Source organism: Euphorbia lathyris, chromosome 2 (assembly GCF_963576675.1).
Source record: "Euphorbia lathyris chromosome 2, ddEupLath1.1, whole genome shotgun sequence".
Taxonomy (NCBI): domain Eukaryota; kingdom Viridiplantae; phylum Streptophyta; class Magnoliopsida; order Malpighiales; family Euphorbiaceae; genus Euphorbia; species Euphorbia lathyris.
In genome coordinates, this window is record NC_088911.1 from 73,646,425 (window position 1) to 73,671,617 (window position 25,193).

A 25,193-nucleotide genomic window follows, 5' to 3' on the forward strand; every position below is an offset into this window, starting at 1 on the left:
ATATTTGGAAATATTTGGTGCACTTGTTAATCCACGGATCTACATATGTTCCTCCAAAGGAGCATAAATCACATTTTGGAAAACGCTTATTGAAATAGGGAGGCTTTCATGATGAGAAGTATCTCTTGAGTTTGATCCGACATTACTTCCTAATATTCCTTTCGCATGATGACTGCTAGAAGGTATATATGTGTGTGTGTGTGTGTGTGTGTGTGTGTGGAAGAGGAAATAGGAACTTTAGGATTGCTCTAGACTAATTTGGTTAAGGTGGTAATCGTGGTGTGGATTTTATCCTCCAAGTATCGATGTGAATCTATTTGATCTTTGCGTAGTTGAAACCGCTCTATGGAAAAAGCTTCTAGCCTTTTGTGTTGATCTCGTATTTGTTCCAATTGCTCTGCAGTGGTCTCAAATCTATCATGGAACTGGGTGGTGAGATTTTTGATTTGTTATTCTAGGGCATCCATGGCTAACTAAGTCTTTTTGGCTATGCGTGTAATTCGTAGAGGTACTAACCATACCACAGAGGAATGGCCGAAGGAAGGACCATCTCTGATACCAATGTCAAGGGTAGTACTGACTTTAATACAAAATTAGAAAAATTAGGGTTAGGAATAGAAGAATAGAGAAGGAGAATAGATTAAGAAATTCTGAATATTCTCAATGTTACATCTGAGGTCATAGATTGATAAGTAAATACGTAAGTGATGTAACAGCGAGCCTAACAACTTCCACAATAGTCCAAAATAGGCTATTGCACAAGAAACACAAATATCTAACAAAACTGACAAACCGGGCATAAACTTGATAAATAGCGGCTAATAATAACAAAATAACAACTAATTTACTTCTTCCTTATGCTGTATGTGACAATCTACTCTATCGGTATACCTTGTTTGGGGTATGATAATTACTACGAACTTAAAGACCAACATAATAGCAGGCAGACAGAAATTACAGATTAAAAATTGTCAAAAATAATATCATGATAACAAGAGAATCACTAATCCGTCACCTCTATTCAAAATATATAGAGAGAGAATCGAAGAGTTCAGCCTAACAAAATGATGATTGATTACCTCCTAAAATTACAATCTTTAGTGATTTTGATTATTGTCCCACTGATCCAAAGCCATGTGGCGGCCACACCTAATTGGCAGAAGAAAACCAAAGATTATTTGCACTATTTATCATGAATCAAGTAGTAAATGTGACAAAACATTCGGAGGACAAAAGAGAAACTTTTAGCAAACAGTACTTGACATATGTGAACTACGCTTAGCATACAAGTCATGAGAAAACATTTGCCAAAACAAATTGTATGCAATACAATATTGACAAAAAAAGTAAAGGTTCTCAATTTTCATGGAAATAATTTTTTCCCTCATGATTGGCAAGATGGGAACATAATAGCAAATATACCACGCCACATTTTTTGGAAGTTTCAATCAAAGATAACAGGCCACAGAAGCTATTCTGTCAGAAAATTAGATAAGTTAGAACCTGGTACAGGAGAGGAACTACATTAGCTTATGGGGAGGGACAAGTTAAATAATAATGTTAATAATAATAATAATAATAACAACAATAACAATAATAGTATTGAAATAAACCAAAACCCCTAAAAAAATTAGCTCACAACATCCCCTGAAAATGATGCAACTGAGGAGATTTCCTTGCTTGAGAAGGAGGATTAATACGAACACGACTCCCAGTAATATATAGTTTTGTGGTTTTTGCTAAATTGATCATTAGCTTGGAAACTGTCCCGGTCCTTAATGATGTTCAGATTGGTTGAAAACATTGAACAGAAATAGAAACAGAAGTATATATCGAAACCTCACTCTAGTTGTAGTTTTGGCCTTTTTTACTTCTGTATATATCAAAAGCACACTTTTCAATAGTATCGTGGAAGATTCTACCTTCTCAAAATAATTATATATATATATATATATATATAAACTTGTTTTTTGAAACAATTGTTTGATATAATGATGAATCATGATATCCCATAGATTCCTCTCTATCTCCATGGTCTGTAGTATGGTATCAGAGTCTAGTTTTGGCTTCTCTTTTGGGATTCTGGATTGAGATTCCAGAATTTATTTTCTGCCTTGTGAGCAGAATTTCTAGGTTTGCATGTTTGGGTTGTTTCTTTCGGCATTAATGTCTGCCTTGTGAGCAGACTGTTTGAACCTAGTGTTCCAAGTCTCACTTAGTCTCACCGCCCCTCCCACGAGCTTCCTCTTCTGCTGACCGTCCGATCTGCAAATTCCAGTAACAAATCTCCCAGCACATGGCAGCACCGTTTCCGGCGACTTTTGGTGTTCCAGCGTTGTCTGGGTATTTCCAACCTTCATGTATGGTTTGTGCAACTTGGATTAGTGTTTAAATTCTTTGTGGGTTGGGTTGGCAGTGATTATTGCGTTCTTGGTCTCTCCTTTTTGTTATATGTCTAATATGTTTTGAATTGTATTGTTTGTTTTGTTTTTGAGTTGTATTGTCTTTAAGACTATGTATTCTGCATCTGTAGCAAACAGAACATGATTAAAATCCATGCTCCACCTTCAGGGGAGTGTAATAATGTAAGCAGGGTATGAATCTATCTAAGTATGTGTTGTAATTGTCTAGGTAGTATCCTTAATGTGTACATATATGTGTTCTCCTTCAATGAAATATATTCATATAGTTTTAGTATATATGGTATCTCATGTGTTTCCAATGCATTCACATGGTTTGTAACACTTACATTACATTTATGAGATTACCCTGAAATTCTGCATTTTTCCTTTACATTTTCACTCAAAATAAGAGTTTTATCCTATCACTGTCAGAATTGGAAGACGACATCGAACTTTACCTCTTGATGGAAGTGATGCAGCATTTGAAGTCTAAGCATAGTGGTGGATGACAGAAACTAGAAACTATAAATAGGTCAATGTTTTTAATTTTGCAAGACCTCCCCTCCACCAAGAAAAATATTAAGACTTCTAGTTCCACAGTGACTAATATATATAGAGCATCAACTTCAAAGCAACATAATAGCCAAGTAACAAAATCACACTCATAGAGCTGTAAATTTGCTTTGACAATTTAAGATCTGATCAACAAATATTCTGACTTTAAGTTTTAGACTTAAGCTAGTTAAGTGGTTCAAGAATTAGAATCATATGAACTTAAATGAAATGGATCAAGGGGCATTGACTCCTCAAGAGCAACTAAGTCAAACTCCTACATAAGTTTCTTAATGCAGTTTTAACCTTTTCCTTACCCACTGAGACCAACAATCTTCACATAAATCATGTCCTCCCTTTTCAAATAGCTTCCTTTCTTTTATTTTCCTTCCCTGAATTCCATGTTTATGCATCTGAATTTCTATACTAACATCTTGCTTCAAATTGCAAAAAAATAATAAAAACCTATAATTAATATCCAAAACTGTATAAATGCAAGAGTTTTATATTCCAACATTGGAGTCACCGCATAAATCAATTATATCAAGTTATATATATATATAAAAATATCCATTTAAATATACTTTTGTCTACATATAAGTATGTATAAAAATTAAGGGAAAGTACAAAAATAAACCTCGTGGTTACACCAGTTTTCAATCACAACCCTGTGGTTTAAAATTTTTCAAAATGGTACCATGTACTTCAATCCGTTAACTAACATAAGCATTCTTGTCAAACGGCGTTATTTGTGCTGAGCTGGAAATTTTGGTCAAATAGTCAATGGGGGTATTTTTGACATTTTCCACCATATCCTTCTCTGTAGTAGTTCGCCTCTCCTCCATAGCAGCTCCGCCATGACGAAGTAGTTCTACCTCTCCTTCTCCATAGTAGCTCCGCCATAGTAGTCCCGTCGTAGCAGCTCCGTCGTTTTCCTAAGTCTCACCTTTTCTTTTTCTTCTGCTACTTTCTCAACCTTCTGATTTTTCTAATTACCCACTAAAATTAAATTGCAATTATATATGTATGTTCAATTTCATGACTCCATTCTTCTCTTTCTTCTGTTCAATTTCAGTTTAGAGAAAAGATATGCATGTTCTAATACTTTCCATTTTGCAGCATTGAATTGCAATTATATAAATTATTCAATACTTTTCAGTTTTACGCTTCAGAAAACTCCATTTCGTAGTCCCTTTTGCATGCCCCGAAAACGCAACATCGTCGGCGACTTGAAAGAAAAACTCCGAGGAGATGAAGATGGAAACATCGAAGGTGTCGAATAGCCTGAAATTTTATGCAATGGTGTGAAATAATGAAAAACAGAGTACGAGCATCGCTATCACCACTGTTCACCTTCTCATCTCCTTCCATTGTTCCGCCGGCGGCAGCGGCCAGATGTTTCACTTTCTTCCCCCGTATTCTTTTTTACTTTCTCCACTTTTTTCAACAAATACACCTTCACATTCTTCACTGCAGATCGTGGTTACCCGAGAGAGGAGAGAACAAGAACAAGGAAGAAGAGGGAGAAAATGTTAAAAATACCCCCATTGACTATTTGACCAAAATTGACAGCTCAACACAAATAACTTCGTTTAACAAAAATGCTTATGTTTGCTAACGGATTGAAATACATGGTACCATTTTGAAAAAATTTAAACCGTAGGGTTGTGATTGAAAACAGATGTAACCACAAGGTTTATTTTTATACTTTTCCCTAAAAATTATATGGATTTGATAGAGAACAAAAGTTCACACAAAATTTTCAAAAAATGCACTGACTCTGCATGCTAAGGGTTAAAAATCAAACAGCAAAACATGTACAGAGGCTAACTGAAGAGAGAGGGAGAGAGATCTATATGTTCTTGGGCTGAGCTCTTTTCACTTACATGTATACTTGCAAAGTCAAAATTAGACCAATAGTGGTCAAGAAGCTTTAGCTTAATGGTATAGCAGCTTCACACTCTCACATTTACAAGGGAGGTGGGTTCGGGATACAAGGAGGGGAATGTCACGATTATAGATAGTAATTATTTAGGTATTATTAGGTGGTTAATTGTTTTTACATTAAGTTGTATTTAGTTTTAATAGATGTTATTAGGAATGTTTACCACTCTAACAATAATACAGTTGTGGGAAATTATAACAGTTGTCATGTCAGTAGTTGTTATGTCTATTTAGAGTCCTCCTTTACTGTGTAACGATTATCATATTAATATTGAATGAAAACTATCTCTCTTTCCTTCTTTCTCTCTTCTCTCTACTGCAATTCTCTCCCTAATTCTCTGTTCTCTTTCTCTTCTTATTCTTCTCCTATCTCCTACCTCCAACCCTAATTCTTCCCTAATCACTACTTCCAACAATCCCTAATTGTTACATTGGTATCAGAGACCGTCTTTCCTCCGTCCATGGAAGATTTTGAACAGCAAATGGAACGGTACCGCAGGGAGACACGTGAGGGCATCAAAGGTTTGACGAACAATCGAAACAGCTTTGCAAGAAGCAACAAGAAAATTATGAATAAATCTACAAATCCTTCTCGGTTTTGATTCAATCAATTCGAGAATTTCAAGGCGTTTCAGATTATTCTTCAGTTGCATCCCAAGTGTTCGATGAAAAGTCCGAGCAGAAATTGGAGCCGGAAGATTTCAAATTGCAAGGAAAAACTATAGAGATCGTTGAGCAGCTGCACCAACAGAAGCAAACAGCTACTATGGAGGTTCTTGAGCTTCGAACGGAGAAGATAACCCCAGAAAATACCGGTTGAAACCTGAAAATCAGTTTGAATCAAGTTCATACCCATCCATAGATTTTTTTAAGCAAGCTAACTTTCAGGACATCCCTCCCAATGATGTGATTGAGGCTCCTGGGCACAATTCTACTTTTAGATCTCCCCTTAAAGCAATGGCACCAAACTAACCATTTCTACACCATAACCTCTGCTGAAATAAACCCAACACATGTAATAACTCAGAAACCTAACCCAACATTCATACCTCCATTAACTACTTCACCCTTACTCAGAACACCCCAATCAAACCGCAACTTCTGCCTAAAACCAATCTGATACCAGTGGCCAACCCGAAAACTCCGGACAGTGTACTATTTGGAACAAATGTGAGCCCATCGGCTGGCCAAACAATAGAGTTATGCACGTATTGGTTCTTCTATGCTAAGGAGTGCGACTCCTGATCCTCAAGTTGATGCTAAGGCTCTGTGCCTTTGCACTACTCCCATTAGACAAGGGAGACCTTATGCTTATGAAAAAAGGAGGTTTTAATGACTCAACATTAATCATGGGTATTTCCTTTGGCATGAACGAGTCTATAGATTTATCAGCTATTTTAATTGACATTTGGAAGAATTGGGTCTGCTGTTAGAGTGAAGATGAAGTGGCGTGGAGCAGCTAAAGAACGATAGCTAAATTGTAGATTTGTTGCATTCATAAACAGAGCTGAAGGACAAATAGCAAAAGATGAAATGCAAGGAGTGGTTGTGAATGAAAATGAGTTAAAGATTGGGTGGGGTAAATCTGTGGCCCTTCCGTCACTAGCACTACCTCTTCCAACTCTAGGACATATGACCATCAGGATTGATGAAGACATGCACTTGGTCTGGTCTCATCAAATGTATAATGTAGAAAATTATAAACAAGCTCTGGGACATAATAATTGACAAGGGAGACCTTATGCTTATGAAAAAAGGAGGTTTTAATGACTCAACATTAATCATGGGTATTTCCTTTGGCATGAACGAGTCTATAGATTTATCAGCTATTTTAATTGACATTTGGAAGAATTGGGTCTGCTGTTAGAGTGAAGATGAAGTGGCGTGGAGCAGCTAAAGAACGATAGCTAAATTGTAGATTTGTTGCATTCATAAACAGAGCTGAAGGACAAATAGCAAAAGATGAAATGCAAGGAGTGGTTGTGAATGAAAATGAGTTAAAGATTGGGTGGGGTAAATCTGTGGCCCTTCCGTCACTAGCACTACCTCTTCCAACTCTAGGACATATGACCATCAGGATTGATGAAGACATGCACTTGGTCTGGTCTCATCAAATGTATAATGTAGAAAATTATAAACAAGCTCTGGGACATAATAATTTTGTTTATGAGAGGAGTTCATTAACTCCGCCTGTGAGGGTCACTTGGTGGCATTTACAGCCGGTCCCAAGCCCGGACAAAGGAGGAGGATTGCGGTAGGTTTGTGGCGGCCAGCGTAAAACTTAGCCACATCTTATGACATGAACCATACTATGAATATCGTGGGGGCGTTCCCTACTCAGCGACGCACTGCACTTCCTAGACCCGGGTGTAGTGAAAAATATGCAAGGGTTGCTAGTTTGTCGTCCCGAAGCGGCGCGCCACCCAGGACCCGGGGGTGGTGTCAAATATGCAAGGGTTGCGGGTAAATAAGCTAGTCCACGGTAATGGTAGGGGTAGGGGTAATAGGTTACGCTTTGGGACATGGAACATAGGCTCTTTGACAGGAAAATTAGCTGAAATTGTAGATGTTATGAAGAGGAGGAGAATAAATATAATGTGCCTACAAGAAACCAAGTGGGTTGGAGCCAAGGCTAGAGAGATAGCTCCTTGGGGTTCTAAACTGTGGTACTCAGGAAAGGATAAGGGTAGAAATGGAGTAGGTATTCTTATTGATAGGGAGTATATTGATGATGTAGTAGCGGTGTCTAGGAAGAGCGATAGAATTATGAGTGTTAAGCTTGTGATAGGAGATGAGGTTGTGAATGTCATAAGTGCATATGCGCCACAAATAGGATTAGATGTCTCTATAAGACAAGCTTTTTGGGAGGACTTGGAGGAAGTGGTGCAACAGGTTCCCAGAGATGAAAAGATGGTACTAGGTGGTGATCTCAATGGACACGTAGGTTCTAGGCGAGATGGGTTTGAGAGTGTTCATGGAGGGTATGGTTTCGGAGATAAAAATGAAGCAGGAAATGATATCTTGGAATTCGCATCAGCCTATGACTTGAGTATTATGAACACATGGTTTATGAAAAGAACATCCCACTTAGTGACTTATCGGAATGGCTGTAATGCGAGCCAAATTGACTTCTTCTTAGTAAGGAGTGCTTGGAGAAAGAGTTATGTTGATTGTAAGGTGATCCCTGGTGAGAGTACGACAACCCAACATAGAGTAGTGGTGCTTGATTTTCGAAGTAGGAGATGTATGAGAAAACGAACACCACAAGTGGAGACTAAGATTAAGTGGTGGAAACTGCAAGGGGAGAATCAACAAAAATTTGTGGATGAGATGGCCAAAAAAGATATTTGGACTTGTAATATGGATTTAGATATAGATTCGATATGGACTAAGATGGAACATAGTATAAGGGAAGTAGCGAAGGAAGTTCTAGGGGAATCTAAAGGTAGCATGCCACCGGGTAAGGACACATCTTGGTGGATAGAAGAAGTACGACAAGCAGTAAAGAGTAAGCGAGAATCCTATAGAATATTAGGGAAGTGCATAAGTGATGAGAACTACGAAAAGTACAAAGAAGCTAAAAGGGAAGTAAAGAAGGTCATACGTGATGCTAGAGCAAAGGTGAATCGGGATCTGTACACAAGATTGGACACGAAGGAAGGGGAAAGAGACATATATAGAATTGCTCGGATGAGAGATAGGAAGACGCGAGATCTCGGAAAAGTTAAATGTGTGAAGGATGTGGACCAAAAAGTCCTAGTTGGAGATAAGGATATCAAGGAACGATGGAGGTCCCATTTTGATAACTTATTTAATGGAGATCGCGGACAAGAGGTTGGAGATATAAGTATCCCTCACGATATGATAAATCGTGAATGCATACGAAGAATTCAAAAGGGTGAAGTCAAAATGGCATTAAATAAGATGAGATTGAAGAAAGCAGTAGGACCTGATGGCATCCTTATTGAGATTTGGAGATGTTTGGGAGAGAGAGGAATCGAATGGTTGACGACGTTCTTCAACAAAATTTGGAGAAACAATAAGATGCCATCTGAATGGAGGAAAAGTATTCTAATCCCGTTGTATAAGAACAAAGGCGATGTCCAAGATTGTGCCAACTATCGAGGAATCAAATTAATGAGTCACACTATGAAACTGTGGGAGCGAGTGATCGAACAAAGGCTAAGGAGGGCGGTGAAGATCTCGGAAAACCAGTTTGGCTTTATGCCGGGAAGATCAACTATGGAAGCCATCCACCTAATGAGACAATTAATGGAGCACTATCGAAATAAGAAGAAAGACTTGCATATGGTTTTCATTGACTTGGAGAAGGCATATGATAAGGTACCAAGAGAAGTACTTTGGTGGGCCCTAATAAGGAAAGGCATTTCGCGGAAATATGTTGACATCATAAAGGACATGTATGAGGGAGCATGCACGAGTGTACGCACCAGTGTTGGGAAGACTGAAGAGTTCCCTATTACGATTGAAGTGCATCAAGGTTCTGCACTAAGCCCTTTTTCATTTTGCCATCGTTATAGATGAACTAACGAGTTCACTTCAAGATGGTATACCGTGGTGCATGTTGTTTGCAGATGATATTGTGTTGGTCGATGAGACGAAAGAAGGCGTGGAGAGGAAGTTGGAACTATGGAGACAAACTTTAGAATCTAGAGGCTTTAAGCTGAGCCGAAGTAAAACAGAATATTTGGAGTGTAAGTTTAGCGGCGATAGGAGTAGGGAGGCAGGGACAATCACACTAGATGGGAAAGTTGTTCAAGCATCGGATTGCTTTCGGTATTTAGGATCTATTATTCAAACGGATGGAGAAGTAGATGGAGAAATCTGGTTGGGCGAAGTGGAAGAGTGCTACGGGTTTCTTTTGTGACCCCGGCATGCCAAATAGATTGAAGGGAAAATTCTACCGCACGGCAATCAGACCAGCACTGTTATATGGTACGGAGTGTTGGGCAGTGAAACACTGTCACACTCATAAGATGTCGGTGGCGGAGATGCGTATGTTGAGATGGATGTGTGGTCATACGAGAAAGGATCGGGTGAGTAATGAAATAATTAGGACAAAAGTAGGGGTTACATCAATTGAGAATAAAATGAGGGAAAACCGACTAAGGTGGTTTGACCATGTAAGACGAAGAGCGCTTGATGCGCCGATTAGGAGGACTGAAGAGTGGCAAAGGGATGTAATGGTGAGGGGTAGGGGAAGACCTAAGCAGACTTGGAGGAGGGTGATCGAGAGTGATATGAGTTTATTGGGGATTGAGGAAAATATGGTAGTGGATAGGAAAGAGTGGAGGGAGAGAATTTGTGTCACTGGCACGACTTGATTTCACGGTTTTATATGATGGTTCATGTTAGCCGACCCCGAATCATTTCGGGACTAAGGCTTTGTTGTTGTTGTATGAGAGGAGTTCATTGCACACATATTCTTCTTATTTTGGCTGCTACTCTTCGATTTGAGCCGTTTTTTGCTGTGTGTTGAATAAATGGAAAATGCTTGGAAGGAAATGAGTGATATTGATCTTGCAATTCGTCACTATTTGATTGCCATTGAGCTTCGACCTAACTTTGCTGATGTTGGGTCAAACTTGGGTAGTGCCTACATTCGAATAGGAAGTCTTGATTTTAATCAATCTGATTCTAGTTCAGCTGATGTAAGTGATGGTGATGATGACCAAGAAGTTCGTGTAGAGAAGTCAGAAAAATCAGGAGGATTAAGAAGGTCAATGCGTACAAGGAAGCCTATAAAATACATTCTAGATGGAAATCATGATGAATGTGATGCAATTAGTGCTGATTTTCAGCCTCTCCATGTGGTGGGTTTTTGTGCTCTTGAGCAAATGTTGTCACCAAGAACTGAAAATGGACTTAGTGCTACTCCTGTAATGGAGCTGATGATTACAGTTGGAAAAGCAGTCCTTCAATTACATTGGGAGCATGGACTAGTTGTTGATAGTGTATGCTTCTGTTCTTCTCTTGACATGGAAGGATTTTCCATTTCCATAGTGAAGGCAGAGGTAGCAATCTTGAAATGCTTGGACATTCCATCAAAGGCTGCATTCTGGCTTGCTGGAATTAATCCTAATCAATCTACGAAGAAATATGTTGCACTGCCATCTACTCAATCCACAAAAGCAGATGAGCCATTAGGTCATGCTATTTATGAGAAAGCAATGAATGCAAAAATTGATCTTAGGGACAGCAATGTGCAAGGAAGCAGCTGTTTTGGAGGTTAGAATAATTCAAGGGGTCAACAGGTTGACCATGGATATTGCAGCTCCATTTAATGAAACAATCGGTGAGGCAGATGCACTACTTGCTTTGCAGTCCAAGTTGAAGAAGAATGTTGAGATCCAAGTTGCTCCTAGTTCTGATGACACTCCTATATATATGTTACAGAGCCAAGCTCACTGATGCAGATTACAAGACATACGGGCAGCATTGGACACTCCTTGGAAATTCAGTGTGGCAAGCTCACATTTGTACATTCTTAGGGACAAGAATGCTTCAAAGGGGGGAGTATTGTCACAACTATAGATAGTAATTATTTAGGTATTATTAGGTGAGTAATTGTTTTTACGTTAAGCTGTATTTAGTTTTAATAGATGTTATTAGGAATGTTTACAGCTGTAACAATACAACTGTGGGAAATTATAACTGCTACCATGTCAGCAGTTGTTATGCCTATTTAGAGTCCTCCTTTGCTGTGTAATGATTATCATATTAATGTTGAATGAAAACTATCTCTCTTTCCTTCTTCCTTTCTTCTCTCTACCGCCATTCTCTCCCTAATTCTCTGTTCTCTTTCTCTTCTTATCCTTCTCCTACCTCCAACCCTAATTCTTCTCTAATCACTACTTCCAACAATCCCTAATTGTTACAAGGAATTGGGGAACCATTATTAATCCTCCTTTAATTTAAAGAAAAAAGAAACTTAAGACCAATATTGTGGCCCATAGAATTAGAAAAAATGGGACTGCAAAGAGAGATGGTTTAAGAGAAACAAAATCAAATTGGAGAACATAGAAAATGTCCAGCTTCAAGAACCAGAAAAGAGTAAAAAAAAAAAAAAAAATCCTTCCATAAAAGATGCAAAACACATTACAAAGAAGTTAAAAAAGAAAAAAAAAAAAAAATATATATATATATATATATACAAAACAAAAGAAAGCAATAACGATAGAAACTTGGCAAAGTTGTGATTGTTGGACGGAACCCTGATTGGCCTTAGTGATAGGTCAGATCCTAGCAAGCTGCTAGGAAATGAAACCTGAGGCAATCCTATCCTACTACTGTAATAACTAATGTTTTCAGATTCCCTAAATTCTAAAACCAATTATGTTTATCTTATGTACTAAATGAGGAAGGCAATTTAAAACATCTTGCTTCAAGAACCCCAAAAGACTCAAAAAAAAAAAAAAAAAAAAAAAAAATCCTCCACTTAGATGAAAAGCATTATCTATAGAAAAGGATTCTCTTTTGTTTAAGCAAAAAGAAATAACGATTAAAACTTGGGATAACCGTTGTTTTATAAAGGTCACTCAACTTCATTTTCTTTCAGTAAAGTAAGTGAACTTTACTTTTTATTTCAATAAAATCATTACGGTCAATTCAGCCAGAAAAATGTCTCCTAAATAGTGACATGGCAGCCACGTTGGAAAGAATTTCAGAAAATAAAAAATAAATATTTTATCTACTTAATCCAACTTATTTAAACTGTCATGTGACTGCCATGTCATACATATAAGCAAGTCATTTCTACCATGGCTGTCGCATCACTATTCTGTTGATTTTTTGTCTGAATTAACTTATTTCTACCATGGCTGTCGCATCACTATTCTGGTGACTTTTCTAAAATAAACACCAATCTTCAGTGACTTTTCTAAAATAAACACCAAATTCACTTGGTCATTAAGGTGCATGTGAACATTGCTGATAAACTTTTAACTAATAGAAGTTTCTCTAGTTCCACTACGTCTTCCACTCCATAAGTTGGATTAATACTTCAGGAATCAACAGTGAAATGACTCAAAGATGTAAAAAAAACAAACTCAAATATCTGTGACATACATTGCAGGGTACCAGAGGAACTTTATTTCTAGTCATTCATTACTAAACAAATGATTCTAGGAATAAATTTATATATATAAGCAACATTCCACACAACACTTCAGATTATATGACAAAGTAACAACTGACAACAAAAGACATAACCATAAAAGTGGTAGAAGTTTACCCTCAAAAATACTTTGCCTTGAATAAGACCATATGGAACAGGCCCATAATGTCTTGAATCAGTAGAGGCATACATATTGTCTCCCTGAATCCAAATGTGCCCCTTTGGGACCTATAAATTGAATTCAAATGCCAAAGAAAAATTAATAATCTAAAATCAGCAGAAGCACATTAGGGGATCAAAATATAAATTCAAAATATATTCATATAAAAAGACACTTAACTTATAAGCATGCAGGAGGAAAGAATTCAAAGATTCATTCTACCTCTTACAAGTTAGCAATGAAATAGTACATGCAGCAGTAAGTGATAGAGAGAAACAAGAATGTCAAGAAACAATTCCATAACTACATGATCTCAGATCAAAGGATTCAATCAGGATTCAGGTGTGCACACAAAATCCAAGACGGAAAAATTGTAAAAAAAAAAACAAAGAAGTCTGGATTCTGCATTGCTACTTCATGAATCAGGTGAAGCTCATCATTAAGACATGGGAATTTGAATGCAAGGATATAGAAACATCAGTGATTTTAATTTGGGGATAACAAAGCACCTATAGACAAATAGGAGAGTGGTAAAGAACAATATACTTTATGGATTCGAAAATAGCCATATATTTTGATAAATAGATCAACCTTTATAAACTAATGCTGAATTCACTGGTAGGAAAAGTCAATCAAAGGCTTGAAAATTTTGTTACAGTAGCATAGTAACCAGGGGCCATTTCAGTAGTAGTAGTAAGTGAAATACGGCATTCCAAGAGTGAGTCAGCACTATGGTTATGGGAAAGAAAACACAAATATTGAGTTGCAAAGTTCGTTTCCAGCTGAAGAAAAACAATAAATGAAACTGCTATTATCCTAAGCAGATCAGAGAGAAAATCCTGTAGGTATCAGAATGCTGTCGAATTTGCATCTCAGTCTGTCAAATACTGGCATTAAAACTAGCAGGGTGTCAAGAGTGTCAAGAGTAGTACTGACTTTAGTACAGACTTAGGGTTAGGAAAAGGAGAATAGAAGAAAATAGAATAGATTAGGAAATTCTGAATATTCTCAATTGTTACTTACTATTACATGAGAAATTTTACAGTACTCCGAGAGTAATACACCAGACCAATGAAAATCGTTTTGCCTACCACTACATGGAAGATGATTGGTGTACCGAAAAAAATGTATATATGTGGCATGAATAGATTGGTAAGGAGTATTTCTCCGGGAGTACTCTAAAATTTCTCCTATTACATAGGTATGACCTTATATATCAGCTGAGTACAGCTAAGGTCAGATACAGTTGTGATGTAACTGGCCTAACAACTTCCACAATAGTCCAAAAGAGGCTAACAACAACAACATCAAAGCCTTAGTCCCGAAATGATTCGGGGTCGGCTAACATGAACCATCATATAAAACCGTGAAATCAAGTCGTGTCAGCGACACAAATTCGCTCCCTCCACTCCGCCCTATCCACTACCATATTTTCCTCAATTCCCAGTAAACTCATATCACTCTCGATCACCCTCTTCCAAGTTTGCTTAGGTCTTCCCCTACCCCTCACCACTACATCCCTTTGCCACTCTTCGGTCCTCCTAACCGGCGCATCAAGCGCTCTACGTCTCACATGGCCAAACCACCGTAGTCGGTTCTCTCTCATTTTATTCTCAATAGATGTAACCCCTACTTTTGTCCTAATTATTTCATTACTCACCTGATCCTTTCTCGTATGACCACACATCCATCTCAACATACGCATCTCCGCCACCGACATCTTATGGATGTGACAGTGTTTCACTGCCCAACACTCCGTACCATATAACAATGCTGGTCTGATTGCCGTGCGGTAGAATTTTCCCTTCAATCTATTAGGCATGTTGGGGTCACAAAGGAAACCCGTAGCACTCTTCCACTTCGACCAACCAGATTTAATCCTATGAGCAACATCTCCATCTACTTCTCCATCCGTTTGGATAATAGATCCTAAATACCGGAAGCAATCCGAGACCTGAACAACTCTCCCATCTAGGGTGATTGTGCCTCCCTACTCCTATGGCCGCTAAACTTACACTCCAAATATTCTGTCTTATTTCGGCTCAACTTAAAGCCTCTAGATTGTAGAGTTTGTCTCCATAGTTCCAACTTCCTCTCCACTCCTTCTTTCGTCTCATCAACCAACACAATATCATCTGCAAACAACATGCACCATGGTATACCATCTTGAAGTGAACTTGTTAGTTCATCCATAACGATGGCAAAAATAAATGGGCTTAGTGCGGAACCTTGATGCACTCCAATCGTAATAGGGAACTCTTCCGTCTTCCCAACACTGGTACGTACACTCGTGCATGCTCCCTCATACATGTCCTTTATGATGTCAATATATTTCCGCGAAATGTCTTTCCTTATCAAGGCCCACCAAAGTACTTCCCTTGGTACCTTATCGTATGCTTTCTCCAAGTCAATGAAAACCATATGCAAGTCTTTCTTCTTATTTCGATAGTGCTCCATTAATTGTCTCATTAGATGGATGGCTTCCATAGTTGATCTTCCCGGCATAAAGCCAAACTGGTTTTCCGAGATCTTCACCGTCCTCCTTAGCCTTTGTTCGGTCACTCGCTCCCAAAGTTTCATAGTGTAACTCATTAATTTGATTCCCCGATAGTTGGCACAATCTTGGACATGAACAAAGGGATTAAGATACTTTTCCTCCATTCTGATGGCATCTTATTGTTTCTCCAAATTTTGTTGAAGAACATCGTCAACCATTCGATTCCTCTTTCTCCCAAACATCTCCAAATCTCAATAGGGATGTCATCAGGTCCTACTGCTTTCTTCAACCTCATCTTATTTAATGCCATTTTGACTTCACCCTTTTGAATTCTCCGCAGGCATTCATGATTTATCATATCGTGATGGATACTTATATCTCCAACATCTTGTCTGCGATCTCCATTAAATAAGTCATCAAAATAGGACCTCCATCGTTCCTTGATATCCTTATCTCCAACTAGGACTTTCTGGTCCACATCCTTCACACATTTAACTTTTCCGAGATCTCGCGTCTTCCTTCTCTCATCCGAGTAATTCTATATATGTCTCTTTCCCCTTCTTTCGTATCCAATCTTGTATACAGATCTCGATTCACCTTTGCTCTAGCATCTCGTATGACCTTCTTTACTTCCCTTTTAGCCTCTTTGTATTTTTCGTAGTTCTCATCACTCCTACATTTCCCTAATATTTTATAGGATTCTCGCTTACTCTTTACTGCTTGTCATACTTCTTCTGTCCACCAAGATGTGTCCTTACCCGATGGTATGCTACCTTTAGATTCCCCTAGAACTTCCTTCGCTACTTCCCTTATACTATGCTCCATCTTAGTCCATATCGAATCTATATCTAAATCCATATTACAAGTCCAAATATCTTTTTTGGTCATCACATCCACAAATTTTTGTTGATTCTCCCCTTGCAATTTCCACCACTTAATCTTAGTCTCCACTTGTGGTGTTCGTTTTCTTATACATTTCCTACTTCGAAAATCAAGCACCACTACTCTATGTTGGGTTGTCGTACTCTCACCAGGGATCACCTTACAATCAATATAACTCTTTCTCCAAGCACTCCTTACTAAGAAGAAGTCAATTTGGCTCGCATTACCGCCACTCCTATAAGTCACTAAGTGGGATGTTCTCTTCATAAACCATGTGTTCATGATACTCAAGTCATAGGCTGGTGCGAATTCCAAAATATCATTTCCTTCTTCATTCTTATCTCCAAAACCATACCCTCCATGAACACTCTCAAACCCATCTCGCCTAGAACCCACGTGTCCATTGAGATCACCACCCAATACCATCTTTTCATTCCTAGGAACCTGTTGCACCACTTCCTCTAAGTCCTCCCAAAAAGCTTGTCTTATAGAGACATCTAATCCTATTTGTGGTGCATATGCACTGATGACATTCACAACCTCATCCCCTATCACTAGCTTAACACTCATAATTCTATCGCTGTTCCTAGACACCGCTACTATATCATCAATATACTCCCGATCAATAAGAATACCTACTCCATTTCTACCCTTATCCTTTCCTGAGTACCAAAGCTTATAACCCCAAGGAGCTATCTCTCTAGCCTTGGCTCCAACCCACTTGGTTTCTTGTAGGCACATTATATTTATTCTCCTCCTCTTCATAACATCTACAATTTCGACTAATCTTCCTGTCAAATAACCTATGTTCCATGTCCCAAAGCGTAACCTACTACCCTTACCCCTACCTCTACCCCTACCATTACCGTGGACTAGCTTATTTACCCGCAACCCTTGCATATTTGACACGACCCCCGGGTCCTGGGGTGGCGCGCCGCTTCGGGACGACGACCTAGCAACCCTTGCACATTTAACATTACACTCGGGTCTAGGAAGTGCAGCGCGTCGCTTAGTAGGGAACGCCCCCACGATATTTATATTGTGGTTCATGTCATAAGATGTGGCTAAGTTTTACGCTGGCCGCCACGAACCTACCGCAACCCTCCTCCTTTGTCCGAGCTTGGGACCGGCTGTAAAGGCCACCAAGTGATATTGTACAAATATCTAACAAAACAAACAAATAAGGAATAAAACTTAATAATAAATAACAGCTAATAATAACGAAACCATAACTAATACTTATTCCTTCCTTCAGCTGTATGTGACAATACCCTCTCCTTTAGCACATTTTTGTCCCCAAAAATGATAGAATTCTAGAAATTGCTTGCTAATTGTAGTTTCACCTTCCCAAGTGGCATCTATTGCTGAGAACCCAGTCCAAAGTATAAGAAGTTGTTTTATATCATTAATGTAGGCAGTTCTTGTGTTAAGAACCTTCTTAGGAAGAATGATCCACGCTGCATCTACTATTGGAGGAAGTGTAGTAATCACACAGGGCGAGTTTTGCACTCAGGTGGCAGCTGCAATTTGTTTCCTACCTTGCCAATCCTTTCTAGAATAAGGAATGGCCCATAGTATTTAGTATTTAGCTTAAGCGAGGTGCGCATTGCCACTGTTGTTTGCCTTGATAGCAGTGGAGTTCTTGTATTGAGAGCGGATTCATTTTGGTTGAGGTATGATAACCATGCCAAACTTATCCAGTCAGGCCACATTTTAGGATTGATAAATCACATGCTCCTGAGATAATTCTCTAGGCATTGGTTAAGCCTCTCTGTCTGACCATCTGTTTGAGCTGCAGCTTAGTGCCCAAAAGTCTCATGATCTCTCTCCAAAATGTTCCAATAAAAATCTTGTCCCTGTCTGAAGTAATGGTACTAGGCATGCCATTCAATTTAAAGACATGGCCTAAGAATGCTTAAGCAACTATAGCAGCATTAAAGGGGTGAGAGAGAGAGGAATGAAGTGACCAAATTTAGTGAATCTGTCCACTACTACAAGGATGGTGACAAACCTTTTTTATTTTGGCAATTTCTCAATGAAGTCCATTGCCACATCCTTCCATGCTTCTTGAGGAATGGGCAAAGGCTGTAGTAACCCTGGATAGGCTAAGTGATCTACCTTGCACCTCGAGCAAGTATCATAGGTAGACACCCATCTGGTGACATCTGCCTGCATCTTTGGCCAGTTGAAATGTTGGTGTAGTCTTATGGGAGTACCTTTAATCCCTAAATGACCACCAATAGAAGAGTTGTGAAAAGCAATGAGTACTCTTGTCCTTAGATCAGCATTGCTGCCAACATAGATTCTTTGTTTGAATCTAATAATGCCTTGCTGCAATATGTATCTAGGGTCACTGAAGGTTGTATAATGAGTTGTTGAAGTAGGTTGGAGGTAATGGGATCACCTTCATAGGATAAGTCAACCTCTTCGAACCAAGTTGGATTGACTAGTGATAGGCTAGAATGATGCTTGTGTATTACCTAGATAAGGCATCTGCAACCTTTTCTTATCCTTTCTTGTATTGAATAGTATACTCCAATCCTAAGAGCTTTGATATGCCTTTGTGTTGCAGATAGGCATGTAGCTTTTGTTCTAACAATTGCTTAATGCTTTCATGGTCAGTTTTAATAACAAATGAGGAATTTTCTAGGTAATGTCGCCATGTTGTACATGCTTGCAAGATTGCTAGCAATTCTCTTTCATAAAGAGATAGATTTTGATTTCTAGGGCTAAGATAGGTAGCAGAAAGGGTTACCTTGTTGCATTAACAAGGCAGTTATGCACGATCCACTAGCATCATACTCCAGCATAAAGGGTTGCTTGAAATCTGGTAGAGCTAACGCATGGCCTCGATCATCGGTGCTTTAAGTTCCTGGAAGGTTGTTGCAGCAGCTGGAGACCAGATAAACCTATCATTCTTGAGTAGGTCGGTTAGGGGCTTACTAACGCTTCCATATCCCTTTATGAACCGCTTGTAATATCATGTCAAACCAAGAAACCCTCCGAGCCCTTTAAGAGTTGTAGGTAAAGGCCAATTAGTCATTGCAACAACTTTAGTTGGATCAGTGGCAACACCTTCATAGGAAATTATGCGTTCTAGATAAAATACAAAGGGAACGACAATTTTACACTTGGACCCCTTAGCAAAGAGTTGAAAAACCAACTGTAATACTCTTCTTTTGAATTGCTATAAACTAAAATATCATAAAAAAAATACGAACAGAAATTTCCTAAAGTAAGGTTGAAAAACTGTGTTCATTAGGGATTAGAATGTTGTTGGTGCATTTGTGAGGCCAAAAGGCATCACTGGAAACTCATAGTGCCATGTATCAGTTCTAAATGTTGTTTTATGCACATCTTCAAGTCCCATCCTGATTTGATGGTATATAGACCTCAGATCAAGTTTAGTAAATACTTTAGCACCCCTAAGTTCATCAATGAGTTCCTATATGATCGGAATAGGAAATTTATCCTTCACAATTCCTTTGTTTAGCTCCATGTAGTCCACACAAAACCTCCAAGTGCCCTCTTTCTTCTTGACTAGTAACACAGGGGAGGCATATGGGCTATGACTGGGTTGTATAACACCATCCTGAAGCATTTCTGCAACTAGTTTTTCAATTTCATTCTTTTGGTGATAGGAATACCTATAAGGTCTCATATTCGCTGGTTCAGTGGATGTTTTCAGAGGAATTTGGTGATCATGAGCCCTCTTAGGAAGTAAAGATGTAGATGATTGAAATAAGTGGTTGTATTGGGTGAGTAAAGGTACGTAGGTAAGTGGAGTTTTAGGGAGGCAGTCTGTTGGAATTGGGTTCGGGTCAGGTGGTTGTTTAGCAACGAATATTAGAAACAAGATTGAAGAAATTCCTTTCCACCCTTTCGTGATCATCCTATTTATGGATTTATGAGACAATGATTTCAAGGATATGTCGTCCTTTATCCCTTTTAACTCAATCTCTTTCTTACCCTGTACCAGTAACCTATTGTTATCAAAATCAAATGTTACCGGTGTATGTCTCCTCATCCAATCAGCCGTCAAGATCATATCATAATCGCCTAGCTCTAGTACTCTTAAAGGAAAAGCAAACTTGTTGTGATGCATGGTCCAATTGCAATTTTGACATTTATAGTTCATAGTCAATTGTCTGCCATCAGCTAACAACCGCAGGTTTCACTTTGAGGAGGGGCAACTTCAATTCTTGGGCTAACTTTTGATCTACAAAGCTATGGTACTGTAGGGCCCACGAGTTCACCAACAGCTCCACCATTAGTATGATATTGTCCGCTTTGGGCCAAGCCCGCACGGATTTGTTTTTGGGCTCCTTCCCAAAAGGCCTCATACTAATGTTGTTGGTGAACTTATTTATAAACTATGTAACTCCCTTGTATCTTTCCGATGTGGGACTTGGGATGTATACCCAACAATCCTCCCCTCAGACCAAGGACCACAAGCCTCCCCTTCAGCGATAATCTGTCTAATCATCTTGTACCGCAGCCAACCCGCAAAACACGCCGCCTGACCACCACAATATCAGGAAGACTTTCGACACAAAGCACCAAGCACAGATTTCCCATCACGAGGTCACACACTGAGAGCCTCCCACATCTCCTTAGATCTCATGCACCATGACTCCGAGCATTGTATGCATGTTCTCCTAGCCGAACCATCAGCTATGATACCACTTGTAGGGCCCACGAGTTCACCAACAGCCCCACCATTAGTATGATATTATCCGCTTTGGGCCAAGCCCGCACGGATTTGTTTTTGGGCTCCTTCCCAAAAGGCCTCATACTAATGCAGTTGATGAACTTCTTTATAAACTATGTAACTCCCTTGTATCTTTCCGATGTGGGACTTGGGATGTATACCCAACAGGTACTCTTATTATCGAGTAAGATCATGATGTCCTTCTTGTGCAGGGTGCCTTGCTTGAGGCTACCACTTGCCATCCCACCATCTAAGGCATTAATTGCCAGGGTGATTTGTTGATCATCATTGTTAGCCTCTACAATCTTAAGTTCCCTTTCAACTGTTTCTACTTCACCATTTCTCTGTTCTTCTACCTCTTCCTCTCCACTTAAAACATTCAGCTTCTTGTTGGTGCATTGGTGGCCAGAGTAGTACTTATCCCCACACTTCCAACAAGCCCCTAGAACTTTTTTAAAGTTGTTAAGGGTGGTAGGGTTTGATTCTCAGTTTTTGTATTTGAAGTTTGGTTAGGATATGATGTGTGTGGTAGTTGCTGTGTTTAGTGGTTTTGGTTTCACTGCATCAATGACATCCTTGAGATGGTTTCCTCGTACTTGGCTTGTTTGATAGCTGAGTATAGGGTAGTGGGTTCAAATGGTCTTACGGCTGATCTAATTTTCGACCTTAATCCAACATTAAAACTAAAAATATACACCCCTTTCAATTTTGAGCTTGATAGCTTCAAATTTCTCGTCTCTTGAGTTGGAAAAGTTGTTGCACAACATCGTCTATTTCTATCTCCTGGAATTGTTTTTCAACTTCTACCACGAACTCAGTGGCCTTAGGATTGGTGGGGATCCGATTTTGATACCACTTCTCAACCCTTCCTTACAGGTATAGCCCAACTTATACCACCTTCCTCTCTTCTGCCACCTCAAATATTTGGAAATATTTAGTGCACTTGCTAATCTACAGATCTACATTTGTTCCTTCAAAAGAGGGCACATTTTGGAAGAAGTTCATTGAAATAGGGAGGTTTTTCATGATGAGAAGTATCTCCTGAGGTTGATCCAGGGTTACTTCCTAATATTCCTTTCCTATAATAATTGTTAGAAGGTATAGATATAGAAGAGAAAACAGGATTTTCAAGATTGGTCTAGACTAATTTGGCTAAGGTGGTAATCGGAATGTGGATTTTGTCCTCCAAGGACCGATGAAAATCCATCTGATCTTTGCGTAGTTGATTCTGCTCCCTCAAAAGAGCTTCTAACTTTTTGTGTTGTTCTGCTTGTATTTGTTCCAATTGCTCTGCAGTGGCCTCAGATCAATCATGGAACTGGGTGGTGAGAGTTTTGATTTGTTGTGTCAGGGCATCCATGGCTAACTGAATCTTTTTGGCTGCGCATGTAATTCGTAAAGAGGTACTCATACTAGAGAGGAATGGCCGGAGGAAGGACTGTCTGATACCAATGTCAGGGGTAGTACTGACTTTAGTACAAAATTAGGAGAATTAGGATTAGAAATAGAAGATTAGAGAAAGAGAATAGAAAAAAATAGAATAGATTAGGAAATTCTGAATATTCTCAATTGTTACTTTCTATTATATAGGTATGACCTTATATAGCAGCTGAGTACAACTAAGGTCAGAGACCGATAAGGAAATACCGTTGTTACACCACAGGTGACCTAACAACTTCCACAATAGTCCAAAACATGCTATTGTACAAGAAAAGCAAATATCTAACAAAACGGACAAATAAGGCATAAAACTTAATAATAAATAACAGCTAAAAATAACGATAACATAAATAATACTTCTTTCTTCTGTTGTATTTGACACAGGGTCAAACAGATTTCTTCTAATGCAGTACTTCACAGGTTATAAGCACCTGATACTATTAAAATAGTGAAACAATAAAGAAGTTGGGCTGAGCCTTGCTAGACATGTCAAATGAAGAAGTTGACATTATGAAAGGTTTTCTTTCATAATACTGCAGCAGGACATGGTTCTAACATAACAGAGATGGTTAGTCTAGTCTGTTCAAAATTAGCAAGTGGGGAGCACCATCGGTATTAAACCTATGTCGAGGCAACCTTCTGTTAAGCTAGAGATGCAAATAATTTCTCTAAACTAAGAAAAACAATAAATGAAACTGCTATTATCCTAAGGAGATCAGAGAGAAATCCTGTAGGTACTGGAATGCTGCCGAATTTGCATCTCCATCTGTCAAATACTGACATTAAAATTAGCAGGGTCAAACAGATCTCTTCTAATATCGGAAGAAAATTTTTTGAAAAGTTGCTTCAAAATAGTAGCCGATTTCTTTAATGCATAAACAAATAGATAAAACGAATTATGATCTCAAATTAAGAAATTCATATAATTTTTCTGTTAAAAAAACTCATATAACTTCTCTAAATTAAGAATTCCCTTGGCTTAAGACACTTGGAATTCTGTCAATCACATCTCCACTAAACATAACAAGCAGTGGCAACAAATTCCAGGAAGTGATGCAGAAAACAGAAAAAGAGAAAACAGAATCACAGCAAACCTTAGTCTAAGACTTTGGCTAGTCCATGATATACATCACCACCCGATAAAACTAATATAGCATTATATATCCTCAGAACATGAAGTTTCCTCTCACTATAAATTACTATTTACGCACACCAAAAGCAAAACGTGAGCATACCTGGAAAGACTAGTAGGAAAAAGCATATGTAAGTTGATCAATAATGAATGTATGAAATGCAAATGCCTGATATCTCTTACCAATTCCAGTTAAAACTACATGCTTTAAGAATTCAAAGTTGCTTCCTAAATATGGAAAGAAATTTTTCGAAAAGTTGCTTCAAAATAGTAGCGGATTTCTTTTATTCATAAGCAAATAGATAAAATGAATCATGATCTCAAATAAATTGAAAGTTAAAACCCTGATCATACCTGGATGGTACGAGACCTCTCAGTAGCAGCTGGATGTGGCAAGAAAGTGATGGTGTCGCCGGCCATGGCTACAATGCGTTTGGTGATCATTCTGGTAGGATCAGAAGGGGAGCGAACAAGCACCACATCTCCAGGTCTAACTCTCTCCAAACGGTGAGAGAAGTGTTCCACTACTAAGACATCACCAGACAGATTAAGCGTTGGAAGCATGCTCTCACCATAAACCTGAAAACAACAACATTCAGAGACGAATCAGAGATAAGAAGGGGAAATGGACTTGAATAAAATAAAAGAAAACAAAAAAAACAGTACCAGGAGGGGACTCCATAAGTAAGTGTTGGTGATGTGAAGAAGGCAAAAGAAATTGGCTACAATGGATGAATTAGCTAATGCCTTTCGCAGTAGGCTCCGCCATTCACTCATATATAGAATCTCGCTCTACCTTCTGTTTTTCTTTTTCTTTTTAGTGCGAATTCTGCGAGGAAACGGCGCCTTGATACCAAATCTTAAAGAGACTCGAGTGTTTGACGTCTGTAGTGAAATTGGACAAGCTAAATGCTTCTGATTGTGTAATTTTATGCTCGTCAATTTTGACCCTTTAATCAATTTTGGGGATAAATTTCACACATGGCATGAAGTAACTTAGTTTCAAAATTTGATATAAAAATAAAAGTAAACATAGAATTTTTTGGCAATAAAAAAGAAACTAGATCCAAGAAGGAAGATTGCCTTCTTTCTTCTCCTCCCATCCTTCTACAGGACAGAGATTCATCATGGCAAGGGCATATCGACGTGCATGACCCATCCGCACTAAAAAATACGCTTAGTAAATGTTTACAGTTAGGTTCGCATTTGGCTTAAGTAAGTAGCCAAGTGGTCGCTCACACGCTAAGGGCTAAAGCTCCTTACCCTTTCCTGCGAAAACCAAAGCATCAAAGACATCGGCCACCTAGTAAAAAACCGACCGGGGTTGTGCTCAATA

The 25,193-nt window shown here is 38.7% G+C and overlaps 1 protein-coding gene across 1 annotated transcript; it reads right to left on the reverse strand.

Moving 5' to 3' along the window:
• Positions 1 to 822: 822 nt before the first annotated feature.
• LOC136218597 (mitochondrial ATP-independent inner membrane protease subunit 1a) lies at positions 823 to 25,193 on the reverse strand. Its single transcript, XM_066005573.1, has 4 exons — positions 24,524 to 25,193; positions 24,212 to 24,436; positions 13,153 to 13,263; positions 823 to 1,149 (listed from the first exon to the last, which is right to left on the reverse strand). Exons 1-4 carry the CDS (start codon positions 24,632 to 24,634, stop codon positions 1,111 to 1,113), a joined length of 486 nt encoding a protein of 161 aa, XP_065861645.1. The 5' UTR covers positions 24,635 to 25,193; the 3' UTR covers positions 823 to 1,110.

Coding starts and splice junctions, on each gene's coding strand:
- LOC136218597 (XM_066005573.1), bottom strand. CDS start 24,634: ATGAGTGAATGGCGGAGCCTACTGCGAAAGGCATTAGCTAATTCATCC. Junction 24,437..24,523: donor ACTTATGGAGTCCCCTCCTG/GTACTGTTTTTT, acceptor TGTTGTTTTCAG/GTTTATGGTGAGAGCATGCT. Junction 13,264..24,211: donor AGAGGTCTCGTACCATCCAG/GTATGATCAGGG, acceptor TTCAATTTATAG/GTCCCAAAGGGGCACATTTG.